The sequence below is a fragment of the Oncorhynchus masou genome, chromosome 13 (assembly GCF_036934945.1).
Source record: "Oncorhynchus masou masou isolate Uvic2021 chromosome 13, UVic_Omas_1.1, whole genome shotgun sequence".
Classification (NCBI taxonomy): domain Eukaryota; kingdom Metazoa; phylum Chordata; class Actinopteri; order Salmoniformes; family Salmonidae; genus Oncorhynchus; species Oncorhynchus masou.
In genome coordinates, this window is record NC_088224.1 from 81617280 (window position 1) to 81637017 (window position 19738).

At 48.2% G+C, this 19738-nt stretch overlaps 1 protein-coding gene across 1 annotated transcript in view; it reads left to right on the plus strand.

The window, feature by feature from the left end:
• Positions 1 to 19738, plus strand: part of LOC135553133 (roundabout homolog 1-like) — a 331155-nt gene that overhangs the window by 241618 nt on the left and 69799 nt on the right. Inside the window, exons 13-17 of the mRNA XM_064985272.1 lie at positions 38 to 200; positions 634 to 753; positions 5522 to 5753; positions 7491 to 7612; positions 10745 to 10916. Coding sequence (XP_064841344.1) covers positions 38 to 200; positions 634 to 753; positions 5522 to 5753; positions 7491 to 7612; positions 10745 to 10916 — 809 coding nt within the window. The remainder of the gene's footprint in view (positions 1 to 37; positions 201 to 633; positions 754 to 5521; positions 5754 to 7490; positions 7613 to 10744; positions 10917 to 19738) is intronic.

The following is a 19738-nucleotide window of genomic DNA, read 5'->3' on the forward strand; positions in this document are numbered from 1 at the left end:
CCTGATGTGTAACATCCTGTTCTGTCTCCTCTCCTAGTCATGCGTCAGGCAGCAGCTGGCAGACCCTGGCAGAACATGTGAAGACTGAGTCGTATGTACTGAAGGGCCTGAAGGCCAGTGCTGTCTACCTCTTCCTGGTCCGAGCTGCTAACGCCTACGGCCTGAGTGACCCCAGCCCCATCACTCAAAACACAAGGTGGGTCCGTCAAAACACGGTAGGTCCCTGTCTGGACCTTGTCCCTGTCTGGAGGTGGACCTTGTCCCTGTCTGACCTTGTCCCTGTCTGGACCTTGTCCCAATGACCTTGTCCCTGTCTGAAATGGTCCTTTCATGGACCTTGTCCCTGTCTGGACCTTGTCCCTGTCTGGACCTTGTCCCTGTCCTTTCATGGACCTTGTCCCTGTCTGGACCTTGTCCCTGTCTGGACCTTGTCCCTGTCATGGACCTTGTCCCTGTCTGGACCTTGTCCCTGTCTGGACCCTCTGCTGTTCATACTGGACAGGTATTTATCGTGTGTGACCTTGTGTATGTCTGGTGTCCCCTGTCTGTGACCTTGTCCCTGTCAGATACCTTGTCCCTGTCTAGACCAGTCAGGGATCTGAATCCTCTGCTGTTCATACTGGACACCGTCAGATCCCCCCCACCAGTCAGGGAGTGGACCACCGTCAGATCCAGAGGGAGTTAGGAGATGTGGTCATCCACCTTCACAACCCCACCATCCTCTCCTCCTCCTCTGTCAGAGTGCAGTGGACGGTGAGTGTTTTTCTCTGTTTCAAAACACAACTTTAGGGATGACATTCAAAATGAGTGACTCTTGTCATGTATGTACACTACTGCTCAAAGTTTGGGGTCACTTAGAAATGTCCTTGTTTTTGAAAGAAAAGCAAAAATAAAAGTTAATTCAAATAACATCAAATTGATCAGAAATACAGTGTAGACATTGTTAATGTTGTAAATGACTATTGTAGCTGGAAACAGCAGAGTTTTTATGGAATATCTACATAGGCGCACAGAGGCCCATTATCAGCAACCATCACTCCTGTGTTCCAATGGCACATTGTGTATCATTTTAAAAGGCTAATTGATCATTAGAAAACGCTTTTGCAATTATGTTAGCACAGCTGAAAACTGTTGTGCTGATTAAAGAAGCAATAAAACTAGCCTTCTTTAGACTAGTTGAGCATCTGGAGCATCAGCACATGTGGGTTCTGTTACAGGCTCAAAATGACCAGATACAAATAACTTTCTTCTGAAATTTGTCAGTCTGTTCTTGTTCTGAGAAATGAAGGCCTTTCCATGCGAGAAATTGCCAAGAAACTCTACATAATGCTATGTACTACTCCCTTCACAGAACAGCGTAAACTGGCTCTTACCAGAATAGAAAGAGGAGTGGGAGGCCCCGGTGCACAACTGAGCAAGAGGACAAGTACATTTGAGTGTCTAGTTTGAGAAACAGATGCCTCACAAGTCCTAAACTGGCAGCTTCATTAAATAGTACCTGCAAAAACACCAGTCTCAACATCAACAGTGAAGATGCGACTCCGAGATGCAGGCCTTCTAGGCAGAGTTCCTCTGTCCAGTGTCTGTGTTCTTTTGCCCATCTCAATCTTTTCTTTTTATTGGCCAGTCTAAGATATGACTCTGTCTTTGCACCTCCGCCTAGAAGGCCAGCATCCCAGAGTCACCTCTTCACTGTTGACGTTGAGACTGGTGTTTTGCCAGTTGAGGACTTGTGAGGCATCTGTTTCTCAAACTAGAAACTCTATTGACCTTGTCCTTTTGCTCAGTTGTGCTCCGGGGCATCCCATTCCTCTTTCAATTCTGGTTAGAGCCAGTTTACGCTGTTCTGTGAAGGAAGTAGTACACAGCGTTATACAAGATCTTCAGTTTCTTGGCAATTTCTCACATGGATTAGCCTTCATTTCTCAGAACAAGAATAGACTGACAAGTTTCAGAAGAAAGGTCTTTGTTTCAGGCCATTTTGAGCCTGTATTCGAACCCACAAGTGCTGATGCTCCAGATACTCAACAAGTCTAAAGAAGGCCAGTTTTATGGCTTCTTTAATCAGAACCGTTTTCAGCTGTACTAACATAATTGCAAAAGAGTTTTCTAATGATCAATTAGCTTTTTAAAATAATAACCTTGGATTAGCTAACACAATGTGCCTTTGGAACACAGGAGTGATGGTTGCTGACAAGGTATTTGACTTTCAAAGTGACCTCAAACTTTTGAACGGTAGTCTACATGGTTTATGTATTATTTTAATATCTTTTGTGTATTTTGTATGTTTTAGCATTAATTTTAAAACTTAAATGCATAATTTTTATTGTTCTCTCCAAAGTCACCATAGAGAGTAGCTAGGTCTGGAGCGCTCTGTGCTCACGGTCGATTTGTTTGCCCACTCAGCAGTGCTAATGTGCTAGCGTCCTGTAGAGGACAGACACTGCGCTGCGGAGATGGACAGAGCAGAGAACAGACTGGAACCCTGTCAAAACTCTCTAAGTATCCATCTGGTCAGGGCCAGTCACGCTGGCCAGCACTGCTGCTGTAAGACCTGTCTTTCTGCTTGTCTGTCTGTCTGCCTGTCTTTCTGCCTGTCTTCAATCAGAGCTAAACCAACCCACAGCGGCCCACTCACAACACTCCACAACACACAGTCCACTGCCATAAGCCGCCCAGCAGCGCAGCGTGCCAGCCTGTGCCTTCTCAGATTGAAAACACTTGACTGCTGTTAAAACAAGTGAAAAGGAAGAGGTGTCCAACTAGTGCTCTCAGGCTGAAATGGATTGCAGATGTGGGAGGAGAGAGGGAGGAGGAGAAGGAGAAAAGAGGATTATAAAGGAGGGGTAGAGATTAAAGGGCAGCATGCAGAGGTGTTAGGACCTCTATGCTGTTAGATCGTGGATATCTTATTAAACACTGTTTGGCTACCATGATTCCACTGGCTCCATGTCGATCTATTCCAGGTTATGTTGAATAGAAGAAAAGTATAACTGTACACCTCCTCACTAGTTGCATAAGACATACTGTATTCTATAAACTAGCTTCTGATACAGTGCCTTCGGAAAGTATTCAGACCCCATGATATTTTATTTTACACAGCCTTGTTATAAAATGCAATAAATGTATACCGTTCCTCATCAATATACACCTAATACCGCATAATGACGAAGAAAAAACAGGTTTTTATTGAACATTTTAAAAATAAATACCTTATTTACATAAGTATTCAGACCCTTTGCTATGACACTCGAAATTGAGCTCAGGTGCATCATGTTTCCATTGGTCATCCTTGATACGTTTCTACAACTTGATTGGGGTCCACCTGTGGTAAATTCAAATGTTTGGAAATTATTTTGAAAGGCACACACCTGTCTACATAAGGTCCCACAATAAACAGTGCATGTCAGAGAAAAATATAAGCCATGAGGTCGAAGGAATTGTCCGTAAATTATGTTGAGGCACAGAACTGAGGAAGGGTACCAAATAATGTCTGCAGCATTGAAGGTCCCCAAGAACACAGTGGCTTCCTTCATTCTTAAATGGAAAAGTTTGGATCCAGTAAGATTCTTCCTAGAGCTGGCCGTGTGGCCAAATGGAGCAATCGGGGCAGGGGCCTAGGTGACCAAGAACGCTATGGTCACTCTGACAGAGCTCCAGAGTTCCTCTTTGGAGATGGGAGAACCTTCCAGAAGGACAACCATCTCTGCAGCACTCCACCAAGCAGGCCTTTATGGTAGAGTGGCCAGATGGAAGCCTCTCCTCAGTGAAAGGCATATGACAGCCAGCTTGGAGTTTGCCAAAAGGCACCTAAAGACTCTCATACCATGAGAAACATGTCTAGAGGAAATCTGCTGCGGGGATGTTTTTAGGGACTGGGAGACTAGTCATTATCGAGGGAAAGATGAACGGAGCAAAGAACAAAGGGATCCTTGATGAATACCTGCTCCAGAGCGTTCAGGACCTCAGACTGGGGTGAAGGTTCACCCTCCAACAGGACAACGACTCTAAGCACACAGCCAAGACAGCACAGGAGTGGCTTTGGGACAAGTCTTTGAATGTCATTGAGTGGCCCAGCCAGAGCCTGGACTTGTACCCGATCTAACAACTCTGGAGAGACCTCTGGACGCTACAGTACAGTAATACAATACAATACACTACAGTACAGTAATACAATACAATACACTACAGTACAGTAATACAATACAATACAGTACAGTAGTACAGTACAGTACAGTACAGTAGTACAATACACTACAGTACATTACAGTAGTACAATACACTACAGTACATTACAGTAGTACAATACACTACAGTATAGTAATACAATACAATACACTACAGTAGTACAGTACAGTGCAGTACAGTAATACAATACACTACAGTACAGTACAGTAATACAATACACTACAGTACAGTAATACAATACACTACAGTACAGTAGTACAATACACTACAGTACAGTACAGTAGTACAATACACTACAGTACATTACAGTAGTACAATACACTACAGTACAGTAATACAATACAATACACTACAGTACAGTAATACAATACAATACAGTACAGTAGTACAGTACAGTACAGTACAGTAGTACAATACACTACAGTACATTACAGTAGTACAATACACTACAGTACATTACAGTAGTACAGTACAGTGCAGTACAGTAATACAATACACTACAGTACAGTACAGTAATACAATACACTACAGTACAGTAATACAATACAATACAGTACAGTAGTACAGTACAGTACAGTAATACAATACAGTACAGTAGTACAATACACTACAGTACAGTACAGTGCTGTACAGTACCATTCTAGTGCACACCAATAGGTTGTATTGTAGAGTTCACACATACAGTAGAGGCACATGCATAGATGATCCCTGACTGACAACACAGAGGCTCTCGAAATCAAGATCCACCTTTACCAATGCTTTATTATACGAAATGATCTCTGTCATCATGGCTGTCTCTGTACCCTCAGCATATCCTGCCCCCTGGTGTGTGTGAGTCAGTCAGTATGAGAGGCTGCACTGTCCCCCCTGATCCTAGACTAGAGTTCCCAGTAAGTCAGGAGGAGACGGGCCGGGCTGTTCTGGGTGCCCTGTTCTAGCCCCCTGTAACCAGGACCAGACTCTCAGAACCTCTGGGCTATGACCTCATGGTGCGCTGTGGTTTCCACACATCGCTGACGCTCCGAATGGAACCGCTCTGCTGGCCCACACACAGACGGATGGATGGATGGATAGATGGATGGATAAGTGGATGGACCATGTGATGAGTTAACACTCCGGGCCTCGCTAGCCAGCCAGCCAGCCAGCCAGCCAGCCAGCCAGCCAGATACAGCCACATTAGTAAAACTGGCCTACAGCTACAACTGAACTGTCTATTGATAATGTTCCAGAATGATGCTGAGAGACTTTCCACTGTCGAGTCACTCTGAGTGCCTAAATGGAGTCAAGTTGACCGTGTGTGTGTATGTGTGTTATTGTCTCCCCTGGCCACTAGGTGGAGCAGCAGTCTCAGTACATCCAGGGTTATAAGGTGATGTACCGTGCCTCTCCAGAGGGCCAGCAGAGGAGTGACTGGGCTGTGTTTGAGGTGAGAACCCCAGGGGAGGACAGTACTGTGGTGCCCCAGCTCAGGAAGGGAGTCACTTACGAGTTCAAAGTTCGGCCCTTCTTCAACGAGTTCCAGGGAACAGACAGTGAGGTCAAGATAGCCAAGACTCTGGAGGAAGGTGGGTGGACAAGTCTCTGTGTGTGTGTGTGTGTGTGTGTGCGCGCACAGAGTTTGTCTGTGACCTTTGTAACTATGCATGTGTGTGAGAACAGCAGCTGTTCCCAGCGGGCGTAGAGAGTAAAGGATGATTGTGTGTTCTGTGGTGTTTCTGTGTGTTAGGCCAGATGTTGTACTGTTGGAAAAAGTCCCGTGAAACCCAGGATGATGAACCCAAATACTATTTGTCACCTAGGTGCTGTGTTAATTATTGAAAAGGATGTGGCTGTGTGGTTGTGAAAATCTTCCAGGGTTTGGGTGCAACCCAGAGCTCATATAGGCCATATGAAAGAGAGAAGCGTTGTGAAAAGTTATGTGGAATGAATGAGAGAGGAGCTGACTGAAAGAAAGACTGTTAGCCAAAATGTGTGTGGGTGTGTGTTTTCCTTCTTCCTTGTTGTATTCAGCAAAGCTTTGTTGCTAATTGTGTTGCTAATTGTTTTCGTAGTTCAAACACGATGGCCTCACTCCCGTGAGCAGGAACGACTGATTTCATTACAGTCAATCGGAACGAGAATAAGAGTGTTATGTTGTATGTTGTCATAATAAATGAACTTTAATTAAACTCATCAGGGTAGAATCATCACAGAACACACAGGCGTAAACATTGCAATCAGAATTCTCTCTTTTTTGAATGAACAGTGATTTTTTTTAAATGTCTTTGTAAACACTTTCTCTGAACAAAGGAAAATAGTCATTTTAGTACAGACCCCTAGTGAATAGAGACAGTCCAACTGTGACTGTTCTACTTCTGTTCTCTTCTGGATAGGATCCATTTATGAGAGCAGTAGAAGTGAGGAGAGAGCAGACAGTGTGTGTTACTGTTGTAACAGTGTGTGGGGACAGACAGCTGGGGACAGACAGTGTGTGTTACTGTTGTAACAGTGTGTGGGGACAGACAGCTGGGGACAGACAGTGTGTGTTACTGTTGTAACAGTGTGTGGGGACAGACAGCTGGGGACAGACAGTGTGTGTTACTGTTGTAACAGTGTGTGGGGACGGACAGTGTGTGTTACTGTTGTAACAGTGTGTGGGGACGGACAGCTGGGGACAGACAGTGTGTGTTACTGTTGTAACAGTGTGTGGGGACAGACAGCTGGGGACAGACAGTGTGTGTTAGTGTTGTAACAGTGTGTGGGGACAGACAGCTGGGGACAGCCAGTGTGTGTTACTGTTGTAACAGTGTGTGGGGACAGACAGCTGGGGACAGACAGTGTGTGTTACTGTTGTAACAGTGTGTGGGGACAGACAGCTGGGGACAGACAGTGTGTGTTACTGTTGTAACAGTGTGTGGGGACGGACAGCTGGGGACTGACAGTGTGTGTTACTGTTGTAACAGTGTGTGGGGACAGACAGCTGGGGACAGACAGTGTGTGTTAGTGTTGTAACAGTGTGTGGGGACAGACAGCTGGGGACAGACAGTGTGTGTTAGTGTTGTAACAGTGTGTGGGGACGGACAGCTGGGGACAGACAGTGTGTGTTACTGTTGTAACAGTGTGTGGGGACAGACAGCTGGGGACAGACAGTGTGTGTTACTGTTGTAACAGTGTGTGGGGACAGACAGCTGGGGACAGACAGTGTGTGTTACTGTTGTAACAGTGTGTGGGGACGGACAGCTGGGGACAGACAGTGTGTGTTACTGTTGATGGTGTATTACATTTACATGTGTTGTTGTGTCTGTCTATCTGTCTGTACCCAGCTCCCAGTGCAGCCCCTCGTGGGGTTACCGTCACAGAGAGCGGGGACAATGGGACCGCCATCATGGTCTCCTGGCAACCGCCTCCAGAGGAGGAGCAGAACGGGGTGGTCCAGGAGTACAAGGTGAGAACACTGGCAGGGACTCCCAAATTACCCACATATACTCTGAGTTTGGTCAAAGGTAGTGCACTACGGTAGTGTACTACTATGTAGGCAACCCCTGGCCTCTGGTCTGCAGGGTATATCTACTGTAACAACATGTCATTATCTGTAACACAGAGCGAGACAAAGGAGAGACAGACTGTAAGGTAATACATGGGGAGAGGTTATCATTTTCCTCTGTGCATAGTCAGAGCTGAAATGGTTGTGAAACAGTGCCATCTGGTGGACTTAGATAGATGTACACACTTTCTGAGTTGTCCTGGGAGGCTCTCTGTTCCTTAGTGCAGGAGTATTCAACTCCTAATCTACGGGGTCCAGAGCCTGCTGGTTCTGTTCTACCTCATAATGAATTGCACCTACGTGGTTTCCCAGGTCTAAATCCCCTAATTATAGCAGAAGGGGAATAGCACTGGTCATTTCAATGTGTATTCCACATTGATTCAACAGAATTTAATTGAAATCATGTGGAAACAACATTGATTCAACCAGTGTGTGCCCAGTGGGTGGCTTCGAGGTCCAGCTTTGAATATGAGGGCCTTTCGTGGATTATTCAGAGTTAGTCTACTGAAGGTCTAGACTAACTGATGTATTATCTATACAGCCATTCATTATATCCATACGTTATAGTCATACATTATATCCATACATTGTAGTCATACATTATAGCCACATATTATAGCGGCCAAACATTTTAGCAGCCATACATTTTAGCCATATATTACAGCCATACATTAGACTCATATATTGAAGGTTGCAAGTTCAAATCCCCCAGCTGACAAGGTACAAATCTGTCATTCTGCCTCAGAACAGGCAGTTAACCCGCCGTCATTGAAAATAAGAATTTGTTCTTAACTGACTTGCCTAGTTAAATAAAGGTCAAATAAAAATTAAAAATACATTGTAGCAACACATTGTGTATTCATCCTGCTGATTAATAAATCTAATGATGAGAGGTCTGCAGGCTTAACATCTAGATAAGGATATATTTTCTCAACATCTATTGGCGCTTGGCCATTGGCCCACAAGCTACTCTTATGAGCCTCTTAAATCATTGGAAGGGATTTCTTCGCCTCTGCTCTGCTGGAAAGAGGGTTATGAATGGAAAGACAGACAGAGAATCCAGTCAAGGTGAAGACAACAGGAGAGTGAGATTATAGCAGGGAAAATAGAGCGAAGCTTGTGAGATATTTTTGGGAAGGCTTCTCTTGTTAAACCGTTTCATCTTTCACGACAGTGGGCTAAATCAGGGTCCCACAGAGTGATTCTTAAACAAATCTACTTTGAAACAAAATACACCTCAGAAATACAGTATGGTTATGGACTTAAAAAAAGAAGACAACTATACCATGTCAGATATAGAGTTGAAATGTATTCAATTTGGATCCCAATATTTCACTTTATAGACATCACATCAGACTGAAAGATAACAAAACTGTTTGACATAGAAAACACCAGATTTTCATTGTTAAAAAAATAAAATAAAAATGAATTTCTGACAACGTTATATAATAACGTTCCACCCGTGAGGCCAAAGGGGGAGCTTTTGGTCATTGACTTCAGGAAAGGGCTACTCCACTCCATCTGTTTTTGGTACAGGTCAGCCTAATTTTGTTGTTCAGCCATAGCATTCCTCTCTCTGTCCTCTGCTCCACTCCCTCCTCTCTGTGTTCACTCATAAGTATTCTCTTTGTGTAACCCCCTCGCTATGGCCAGCACACTCCTCATATAACATGCAGTGTGAGTACTGACATTTTAATTGGAAAGTTATTTTTTGTCACAGGGATTGTAGGTTAGTGTTGGAGGGGAGACACAGCAAAGTCAGTTTAAAAGTTAAGCCACTGTTAATTTTCCAGGTAAATGTTTTTTGCCGATAGGGTTTATAGTAATTTCATGGTTGTTAAATCCGGCGCGGGGAGCGTTGCTTGGTCATTACTGCATATGGTCCCTAGTGGCGCTTCTTTCCACCACCACTCCTAAAGCAGCCCCTCAGGCTTCTGGGGCTTTCTAACACTACCCCCTACCTCCAAACACACACACACACGTCTGTGTGTGAGGGATGTTAACATACGGTGGTGGGGGTAGAGAAAGCAGAGGCAGCCAGGTTCAGGATGCTGGGCTTAGCCAGGTTCAGGATGCTGGGGTTATCTAGGTTCAAGATGCTGGGGTTAGCCAGGTTCAGGATGCTGGGGTTAGCCAGGTTCAGGATGCTGGGGTTATCCAGGTTCATGATGCTGGGGTTAGCCAGGTTCAAGATGCTGGGGTTAGCCATGTTCAGGATGCTGGGGTTAGCTAGGTTCAGGATGCTGGAGTTATCTAGGTTCAGGATGCTGGGGTTAGCCAGGTTCAAGATGCTGTGGTTAGCCAGGTTCAGGATGCTGGGGTTAGCCAGGTTTAAGATGCTGGGGGTAGCCAGGTTCAAGATGCTGTGGTTATCCAGGTTCAGGATGCTGGGGTTAGCCAGGTTCAAGATGCTGTGGTTATCCAGGTTCAGGATGCTGGGGTTAGCCAGGTTTAAGATGCTGGGGGTAGCCAGGTTCAGGATGTTGAGGTTAGCAGCCCTCATGCTGAGAAGAATGAATGAAGCACTTTGTGACCCTGGATTGAGTTAGCCTGAGAGAGCCCTGGATTGAGTTAGCCTGAGAGAGCCCTGGATTGAGTTAGCCTGAGAGAGCCCTGGATTGAGTTAGCCTGAGAGAGCCCTGGATTGAGTTAGCCTGAGAGAGCCCTGGATCGAGTTAGCCTGAGAGAGCCCTGTCTCCTCCCTGTGAGTCACTGACAAACCTGCGCCGCTGCTGCTGCTGCAGTAGGGTTATGGAGGTGAGTACTGACCCACACTTAGCTTTTCATGGGGTTAGGTTACACTCACTCAGACAGGGGGACATGGCTACCACAGCTAATACAGACTCTGTGTGGAACACACTCAGAAACACAGAAAAATGTGTCCCAGTGTTTTTATATGTGGAATACCTGGGTGGAATAATTCAATCTGCGCTGAAATGATACATTAGCATCAACCAGAAGTAGCTAACTTGCTGTACATGTCACACCACCATCAGAACACTGTTATATTGTCTTCTCTCTCTGTCCTGTCAGATCTGGTGTTTGGGGAATGAGAGCAGATACCATATCAACCGTACGGTGGACGGCTCTACCTTCTCCTTGCTGATCCCCAGCCTGGCTCCAGGGATCCGTTACAGTGTGGAGGTCGCAGCCAGCACTGGGGCAGGCCCAGGGGTCAAGTCTGATGTCACCTTCTTCCAGATAGGTGAGTGGAGGAGAACTCTGACCTGCATGTCTCTGCACCCGGCAGAAGGGTCACATAACATTATTTTCCCTCGGGTGGAAGAAGAGGAAGAGGAGCGATATGTCCTTCTTCTATGTGTCCTTGTTAACTTCACACAGCGTGGATTCCAAGGCTTACTGCCTAATAACTCCCCCACCTGCTTTAACCTCAATGGCTGGCAAATAGTCAGTGGACATTTTGTAGTATTGACTTCCCTTTAATCTTATTCTGAAGGGTTTATTCTTCTACGTTTACAGCTGTCATATTAATATTAAAGTAGTGGTATGACATCGTTTTACAAGGAAGCAAATTCCTGAATTCCTCTGTGCCTCTGTCTGCTCCTCTGTTCTTGGTCTATGATAGTGGTTAGATGTGTCATTGTAATGATTACCGTACCGATTATAGCCACGTCAGACCACATAAACAGTGTGTGATGAGCATGCCTGACAGTGACATGTTATTCTGTCTTAATGCCCTGTTGACCACTGTCACTCTACAGCCTCAATGGTTTTTACCTGACTGACATTGTGATAAAACGCTTTGTGAAATTCTTACTATGCAGCAGTTCAGTGCTTGAAGCTTGTGTCGTGTCTTTACTATCATTAAACTGAAGACTTATAGTTTTTTATCAAAGATTCTCTTTAATTAGTATTACGCGATTAGACTGATTAATCATGTAACTAATTAACTAGGAAGTCGGGGCACCAAGGAAAAATATTAAGATTACAAGGTTATAATTTCCTAATATAACCTTTCAGATATTTTCATATCTGATCCATAGTCTTCTGATTAATGAATTATTTATTTTACCTCACGTTAGTCTCATTCCAAACGTCGTAAATTGTTGGATATATGCACGAACCCAGTCTTCACTATGAGTCATCCATACATCAATTGTCTTAAATCATGTATTTATTACTAACTAAGTAATTCACAGAAATGCATAAACAAACAGTCAAACAAGAAAAATGTGGTTACATGAAATGATAGGAGAATGTGCCCTAGTGGGCTAAACTGGCATGACGGCTTGTTAGACAAGAGGGGAAGTGGGGGTCGACTAAGAAGTCACTACAGAGTGATAATTATAACAATTGAAATGCTAATCCTTTGCACATGAACGCTCACTCATTCGGGAACAATTGCAATTAATATATATATTTACGCTCAGTGTGTCGTCTTGATCGCTGGTGAAAAGTTTGTTTCTTTTGTAGAATTGTCCCTCTCTCTCTCTCTGTTGTGGTTATAGTGGATAGTTCAGAGTGACATTCATTTATTTCGTTATAGAGTGGATGTTTCGGTGGTTGTCGTTCTTCGCGTTCAATGATACCGAATTCCTAGCTGCAGACTAGTAATTAATATCAAAGACTTGTTCTTATTCTGTAGGTATCGATAGTCTAAGAGTTTCACCATGTGGTATCCTTAAAAGATTCAGCAATGGTCCACAACCTGGTCTGGTGATAATTTCTCAAAGTTGGGTTTTATTTGGAATGGCAGAAAAGGGCTGGACGTCTGACCCTAACTGGGATCAGGGGTGGTCCTCTGAATCCAATCCCCTTTTTGAGTTTTCCTTCATTAAACAGTCCAAAATCACATTGTAAAATTGTGTAAACATTATCACACTCACTCATTCATCTTATACAACAATATCTGAGGCTATTATATAAACAGTGTTATGGTAATGTGGCCACACGGTCTCCCATGAGCTTCCCCAAGTTGTGACAAACGGACCAGTTCGTAGCTGGATTCTTCACCGATCTTTTTTACTTTCTCCAGAACATTACATTTGTTCATACCTCAAGTTCTGTGAGGTGGAAGGAATTCCTTTGTTCTCTATGAAAATTTACTCTCTCTATACTGTGTGTCCATGAGGAGATCCTCAGGAATTTACGACGTCTCTCTGACCACAGCAGCCTAGTTGAAGGAGGAAAGGGGGAGACAGGGAGAGGGGGATGGGGCTTGCTATACCCAAAGAGGCCAACGTCATGACACTTGGCTGCCCCACCCTGCTCTGCTCTGTTCTGTTATGCCCTGCTCTGCCCTGCTCTTCCCTGTTCTGTTCTGCTCTGCCCTGCTCTGTTCTGCTCCGTTCTGCACTGCTCTGTTCTGCTCTGTTCTGCTCCGCTCTGCCCTGCTCTGCTCTGTTCTGCTCTGTTCTGTTCTGCCCTGCTCTGTTCTGTTCTGCTCTGTTCTGTTCTGCCCTGCTCTGCCATGCTCTTCCCTGTTCTGTTCTGCTCTGCCCTGCTCTGCTCTGTTTTGCCCTGCTCTGTTCTGCTCTGTTCTGCTCCGCTCTGCCCTGCTCTGTTCTGCTCTGCCCTGCTCTGTTCTGCTCTGCCCTGCTCTGTTCTGCTCCGTTCTGCACTGCTCTGTTCTGCTCTGTTCTGCTCCGCTCTGCCCTGCTCTGCTCTATTCTGCCCTGCTCTATTCTGTTCTGCTCTGCTCTGTTCTGTTCTGCCCTGCTCTGCCATGCTCTTCCCTGTTCTGTTCTGCTCTGCCCTGCTCTGCTCTGTTTTGCCCTGCTCTGTTCTGCTCTGTTCTGCTCCGCTCTGCCCTGCTCTGTTCTGCTCTGCCCTGCTCTGTTCTGCTCTGTTCTGTCCTGCTCTGTTCTGCTCTGTTCTACCCTGCTCTGTTCTGCTCTGCTCTGTTCTACCTTGCTCTGCTCTGCTCTGTTCTACCCTGCTCTGCTCTGTTCTGTTCTGCCATGTTCTGCTCTGTTCTACCCTGCTCTGCTCTGTTCTGCTGTGCCTTGCTCTACCCTGCTCTGTTCTGTTCTGCCATGTTCTGCTCTGTTCTGCCCTGCTCTGCTCTGCCCTGCTCTGTTCTGCTGTGCCTTGCTCTGCCCTGCTCTGCTCTGCTCTGCCATGCTCTGCCATGTTCTGTTCTACCCTGCTCTTCTCTGCCTTGCTTTGTTCTGTCCTGTTCTGCTCTGCCCTGTTCTGATCTGTTCTGCTCTGCCCTGCTCTGCTCTGTTCTGTCCTGTTCTGCTCTGCTCTGCCCTGTTCTGATCTGTTCAGCCCTGCCCTGTTCTGATCTGTTATGCCCTGCTCTGTTCTGTTCTGCTCTGCTCTGTTCTGTTCTGCCCTGCTCTGCCATGCTCTTCCCTGTTCTGTTCTGCTCTGCCCTGCTCTGCTCTGTTTTGCCCTGCTCTGTTCTGCTCTGTTCTGCTCCGCTCTGCCCTGCTCTGTTCTGCTCTGCCCTGCTCTGTTCTGCTCTGTTCTGCTCTGCTCTCCTCTGCTCTGTTCTGCCCTGCTCTATGCTGCTCTGCCCTGTTCTGTTCTGCTCTGTTCTACCCTGCTCTGCTCTGTTCTCTGGCCTGCTCTGTTCTGCTCTGCCCTGCTCTGTTCTGCTCTGCTCTGTCCTGCTCTGTTCTGCTCTGTTCTACCCTGCTCTGTCCTGCTCTGTTCTGCTCTGTTCTACCCTGCTCTGCTCTGTTCTGCCCTGCTCTGCCCTGTTCTGTTCTGCCCTGCCCTGCCCTGCCCTGCCCTGCCTTGCTCTGCCCTGCCGTGCCCTGCCCTGTTCTGCTCTGCTCTGCCCTGCTCTGTTCTGCTCTGTTCTGCTCTGCTCTCCTCTGCTCTGTTCTGCCCTGCTCTATGCTGCTCTGCCCTGTTCTGTTCTGCTCTGTTCTGCTCCGCTCTGCCCTGCTCTGTTCTGCTCTGCCCTGCTCTGTTCTGCTCTGCTCTGTCCTGCTCTGTTCTGCTCTGTTCTACCCTGCTCTGTCCTGCTCTGTTCTGCTCTGTTCTACCCTGCTCTGCCCTGTTCTGCTCTGTTCTACCCTGCTCTGTTCTGCTCTGCTCTGTTCTACCTTGCTCTGCTCTGCTCTGTTCTACCCTGCTCTGCTCTGTTCTGTTCTGCCATGTTCTGCTCTGTTCTACCCTGCTCTGCTCTGTTCTGCTGTGCCTTGCTCTACCCTGCTCTGTTCTGTTCTACCATGTTCTGCTCTGTTCTGCCCTGCTCTGCTCTGCTCTGCCCTGCTCTGTTCTGCTGTGCCTTGCTCTGCCCTGCTCTGCTCTGCTCTGCCATGCTCTGCCCTGTTCTGTTCTGCCCTTCCCTGCTCTGCCTTGCCTTGCCCTGACCTGCCCTGCCCTGCCCTGCCCTGCCCTGTTCTGTCCTGTTCTGATCTGCCCTGTTCTGATCTGTTCTGCTCTGCCCTGTTCTGATCTGTACTGTCCTGTTCTTCTCTGCCCTGTTCTGATCAGTTCTGCCCTGTTCTGCTCTGCCCTGTTCTGCGCTACTCTGCTCTGTTCTACCCTGCTCTGCTCTGTTTTGCCCTGCTTTTTTCTGTTCTGTTCTACCCTGGCCTGTCTGTTCTACCCTGCTCTGCTCTGTTCTGCCCTGCTCTGCCCTGTTCTGTCATGTTCTGCTCTGTTCTGCCCTGCTCTGCTCTGCTCTGCCATGCTCTGCCCTGTTCTGTTCTGCCCTTCCGTGCTCTGCCTTGCCTTGCCCTGACCTGCCCTGCCCTGCCCTGCCCTGTTCTGTCCTGTTCTGATCTGCCCTGTTCTGATCTGTTCTGCTCTGCCCTGTTCTGATCTGTACTGTCCTGTTCTTCTCTGCCCTGTTCTGATCAGTTCTGCCCTGTTCTGCTCTGCCCTGCTTTGCCCTGTTCTGCGCTACTCTGCTCTGTTCTACCCTGCTCTGCTCTGTTTTGCCCTGCTTTTTTCTGTTCTGTTCTACCCTGGCCTGTCTGTTCTACCCTGCTCTGCTCTGCCCTGCTCTGCCCTGTTCTGTTCTGCCCTGCCCTGCCCTGCCTTGCCCTGCCTTGCCCTGCCCTGTTATGATCTGTTCTGCTCTGCCCTGTTCTGATCTGTTCTGTCCTGTTCTTCTCTGCCCTGTTCTGATCAGTTCTGCCCTGTTCTGCTCTGCCCTGCTCTGCCCTGTTCTGCCCTATTCTGCTCTGTTCTACCCTGCTCTGCTCTGTTCTGCCCTGCTCTGCCCTGTTCTGCCCTGCCCTGCCCTGCCCTGCCCTGCCCTGAACTGCTCTGCCCTGAACTGCTCTGCCTTGCTCTGCCCTGCCTTGCCCTGCCCTGTTCTGCTCTGCTCTGCTCTGCCCTGTTCTGTTCTGTTCTGTTCTGTTCTGCTCTGTTCTGTCCTGTTCTGCTCTGCCCTGTTCTGATCTGTTCTGCCCTGTTCTGCTCTGCCCTGCTCTGCCCTGTTCTGATCTGTTCTGCCCTGCTCTGTTCTGCCCTGTTCTGCCCTGCCCTGCCCTGCCCTGAACTGCTCTGCCCTGCCTTGCCCTGCCCTGTTCTGCTCTGCTCTGCCCTGTTCTGTCCTGTTCTGTTCTGCCCTGTTCTGATCTGTTCTGCTCTGCCCTGTTCTGATCTGTTCTGCCCTGTTCTGCTCTGCCCTGTTTTGATCTGTGCTGTTCTGCTCTGCTCTGCTCTGTTCTGTACTGTCCTGTCCTGTTCTTCTCTGCCCTGTTCTGATCAGTTCTGCCCTGTTTTGCTCTGCCCTGCTCTGCCCTGTTCTGCCCTATTCTGCTCTGTTCTACCCTGCTCTGCTCTGTTTTGCCCTGCTTTTTTCTGCTCTGTTCTACCCTGGCCTGTCTGTTCTACCCTGCTCTGCTCTGTTCTGCCCTGCTCTGCCCTGTTCTGTTCTGCCCTGCCCTGCCCTGCCCTGAACTGATCTGCCTTGCTCTGCCCTGCCTTGCCCTGCCCTGTTCTGCTCTGCTCTGCTCTGCCCTGTTCTGTTCTGTCCTGTCCTGCTCTGCTCTGTTCTGTGCTGTTCTGTTCTGCTCTGCCCTGTTCTGATCTGTTCTGCTCTGTTCTGCCCTGCTCTGTCCTGCCCTGTTCTGCCCTGCTCTGTTCTGCCCTGCTCTGTTCTGCACTGTTCTGCGCTGCTCTGTTCTGCCCTGCTTTGTTCTGCCCTGTTCTGCTCTGCCCTGTTCTTCCCTGCTCTGTTCTACCCTGTTCTGCTCTGCCCTGCTCTGCCCTGTTCTTCCCTGCCCTGTTCTGCTCTGCTCTGTTCTGCCCTGCTCTGCCCTATTCTACCCTGCTATGCTCTGTTTTGCCCTGCTCTTTTCTGCTCTGTTCTACCGTGGCCTGTCTGTTCTACCCTGCTCTGCTCTGCTCTGTTCTATCTTGCTCTGCTCTGTTCTGCTCTGTTCTACCCTGCTCTGCTCTGTTCTACCCTGCTCTGCACTGTTCTACCCTGCTCTACCCTCCTCTGCTCTGTTCTGCTCTGTTCTACCCTGCTCTACCCTGCTCTGTTCTGCTCTACCCTGCTCTGCTCTGTTCTACCCTGCTCTACCATGCTCTGTTCTACCCTGCTCTGCTCTGTTCTGCTCTGTTCTACCCTGCTCTACCCCGCTCTGTTCTGTTCTGCTCTGTTCTACCCTGTTCTGCTCTGATCTACCCTGCTCTGCTCTGTTTTGCCCAGCTCTGCTCTGTTCTACCCTGCTCTGCTCTGCCCTGCTCTGCTCTGTTCTGTTCTGCCATGTTCTGCTCTGATCTGTTCTGCCCTGCTCTGCCCTGTTCTGTTCTGCCCTTCCCTGCTCTGCCTTGCCCTGCCCTGCCCTGCCCTGCCCTGCCCTGCCCTGCCCTGCCTTGTTCTGCCCTGTTCTGCTCTGCCCTGTTCTGATCTGTTCTGTTCTGCTCTGCTCTGTTCTGTTCTGTACTGTCCTGTCCTGTCCTGTCCTGTCCTGTCCTGTTCTGCTCTGCCTTGTTCTGATCAGTTCTGCCCTGTTCTGCTCTGCCCTCTTCTGCCCTATTCTGCTCTGTTCTACCCTGCTCTGCTCTGTTTTGCCCTGCTTTTTTCTGCTCTGTTCTACCCTGGCCTGTCTGTTCTACCCTGCTCTGCTCTGTTCTGCCCTGCTCTGCCCTGTTCTGTTCTGCCCTGCCTTGATCTGCCCTGCCCTGCCCCGCCCTGCCCTGCCTTACCCTGTTCTGCTCAGCCCTGTTCTGATCTGTTCTGCTCTGCTCTGCTCTGTTCTGTCCTGTCCTGTTCTACTCTGCCCTGTTCTGATCTGTTCTGCCCTGTTCTGCCCTGCTCTGTTCTGTTCTGTCCTGTTCTGTCCTGTTCTGCCCTGTTCTGCTCTGTCCAGTTCTGCCCTGTTCTACCCTGCCCTGTTCTGCCCTGCTCTGTTCTGCCCTGTTCTGCTCTGCCCTGTTCTGCCCTGCCCTGTTCTGCCCTGCTCTGTTCTGTTCTGTCCTGTTCTGCCCTGCCCTGTTCTGCCCTGCTCTGTTCTGTCCTGTTCTGTTCTGTCCTGTTATGCTCTGTCCTGTTTTGATCTGTTCTGTTATGCTCTGTTCTGTCCTGTCCTGCTCTGCCCTATTCTGATCTGTTCTGCCCTGTTCTGCTCTGCCCAGTTCTGATCTGTTCTGCCCTGCTCTGTCTGCCCTGTTCTGCTCTGCCCTGCTCTGCCCTGTTCTGCCCTGCCCTGTTCTGCCCTGCTCTGTTCTGTTCTGTCCTGTTCTGCCCTGCCCTGTTCTACCCTGCTCTGTTCTGTTCTGTCCTGTTCTGTTCTGCCCTGTTCTGCCCTGCTCTGTTCTGTCCTGTTCTGTTCTGTCCTGTTCTGTCCTGTTCTGCTCTGCCCTGCTCTACCCTGTTCTGCCTCTGCCCTGCTCTGTTCTGCCCTGCTCTTTTCTGTTCTCTTCTCCAGTCAAAGAGGCAATGTTCTAGTGCTTAACAAGAGCAATAAACCTTGAACTCTGGCACAACTGTGTGTTTTGAGATTATGTATTTATTAACCCTTTATTCGCTTACCTGTCAAGATTACGATACTGGAGGGGCTGTAAACCCAATGTAGCAAGTTATTTTCCAGACAAATTCCTTCTCTCTCCATTTGTCATGTGGCGTGTCAAGATCAGCTACAGTGCACTATGTATGTACAGTATAGTACTGTTGATACCTGGCACATCAGTCAGTCATGAATTATAGCTACCTGGGATGAATATAATTCAGTCTTCACTCATATAGCCCAGGCTGTTTAAGATCCTCTGTTACGATACTCCACAGATCTGAGCTACGACAAGTCTGCTCACGGTAAAGTGAATAAATGACAACAACATGGAACAGCGGTGCTGTGTGCTTGGTAGAGGGACAGCTGTGTGTCTGTGTGTGTTACAGTGGGCTGGGATGGGCATGGAGAAGCAGGAAGCTGTGTGCTTGGTAAAGGGACAGCTGTGTGTCTGTGTGTGTTACAGTGGGCTGGGATGGGCATGGAGAAGCAGGAAGCTGTGTGCTTGGTAAAGGGACAGCTGTGTGTCTGTGTGTGTTACAGTGGGCTGGGATGGGCATGGAGAAGCAGGAAGCTGTGTGCTTGGTAAAGGGACAGCTGTGTGTCTGTGTGTGTTACAGTGGGCTGGGATGGGCATGGAGAAGCAGGAAGCTGTGTGCTTGGTAAAGGGACAGCTGTGTGTCTGTGTGTGTTACAGTGGGCTGGGATGGGCATGGAGAAGCAGGAAGCTGTGTGCTTGGTAAAGGGACAGCTGTGTGTCTGTGTGTGTTACAGTGGGCTGGGATGGGCATGGAGAAGCAGGAAGCTGGGTGCTTGGTAAAGGGACAGCTGTGTGTCTGTGTGTGTTACAGTGGGCTGGGATGGGCATGGAGAAGCAGGAAGCTGTGTGCTTGGTAAAGGGACAGCTGTGTGTCTGTGTGTGTTACAGTGGGCTGGGATGGGCATGGAGAAGCAGGAAGCTGTGTGCTTGGTAAAGGGACAGCTGTGTGTCTGTGTGTGTTACAGTGGGCTGGGATGGGCATGGAGAAGCAGGAAGCTGGGTGCTTGGTAGAGGGACAGCTGTGTGTCTGTGTGTGTTACAGTGGGCTGGGATGGGCATGGAGAAGCAGGAAGCTGTGTGCTTGGTAAAGGGACA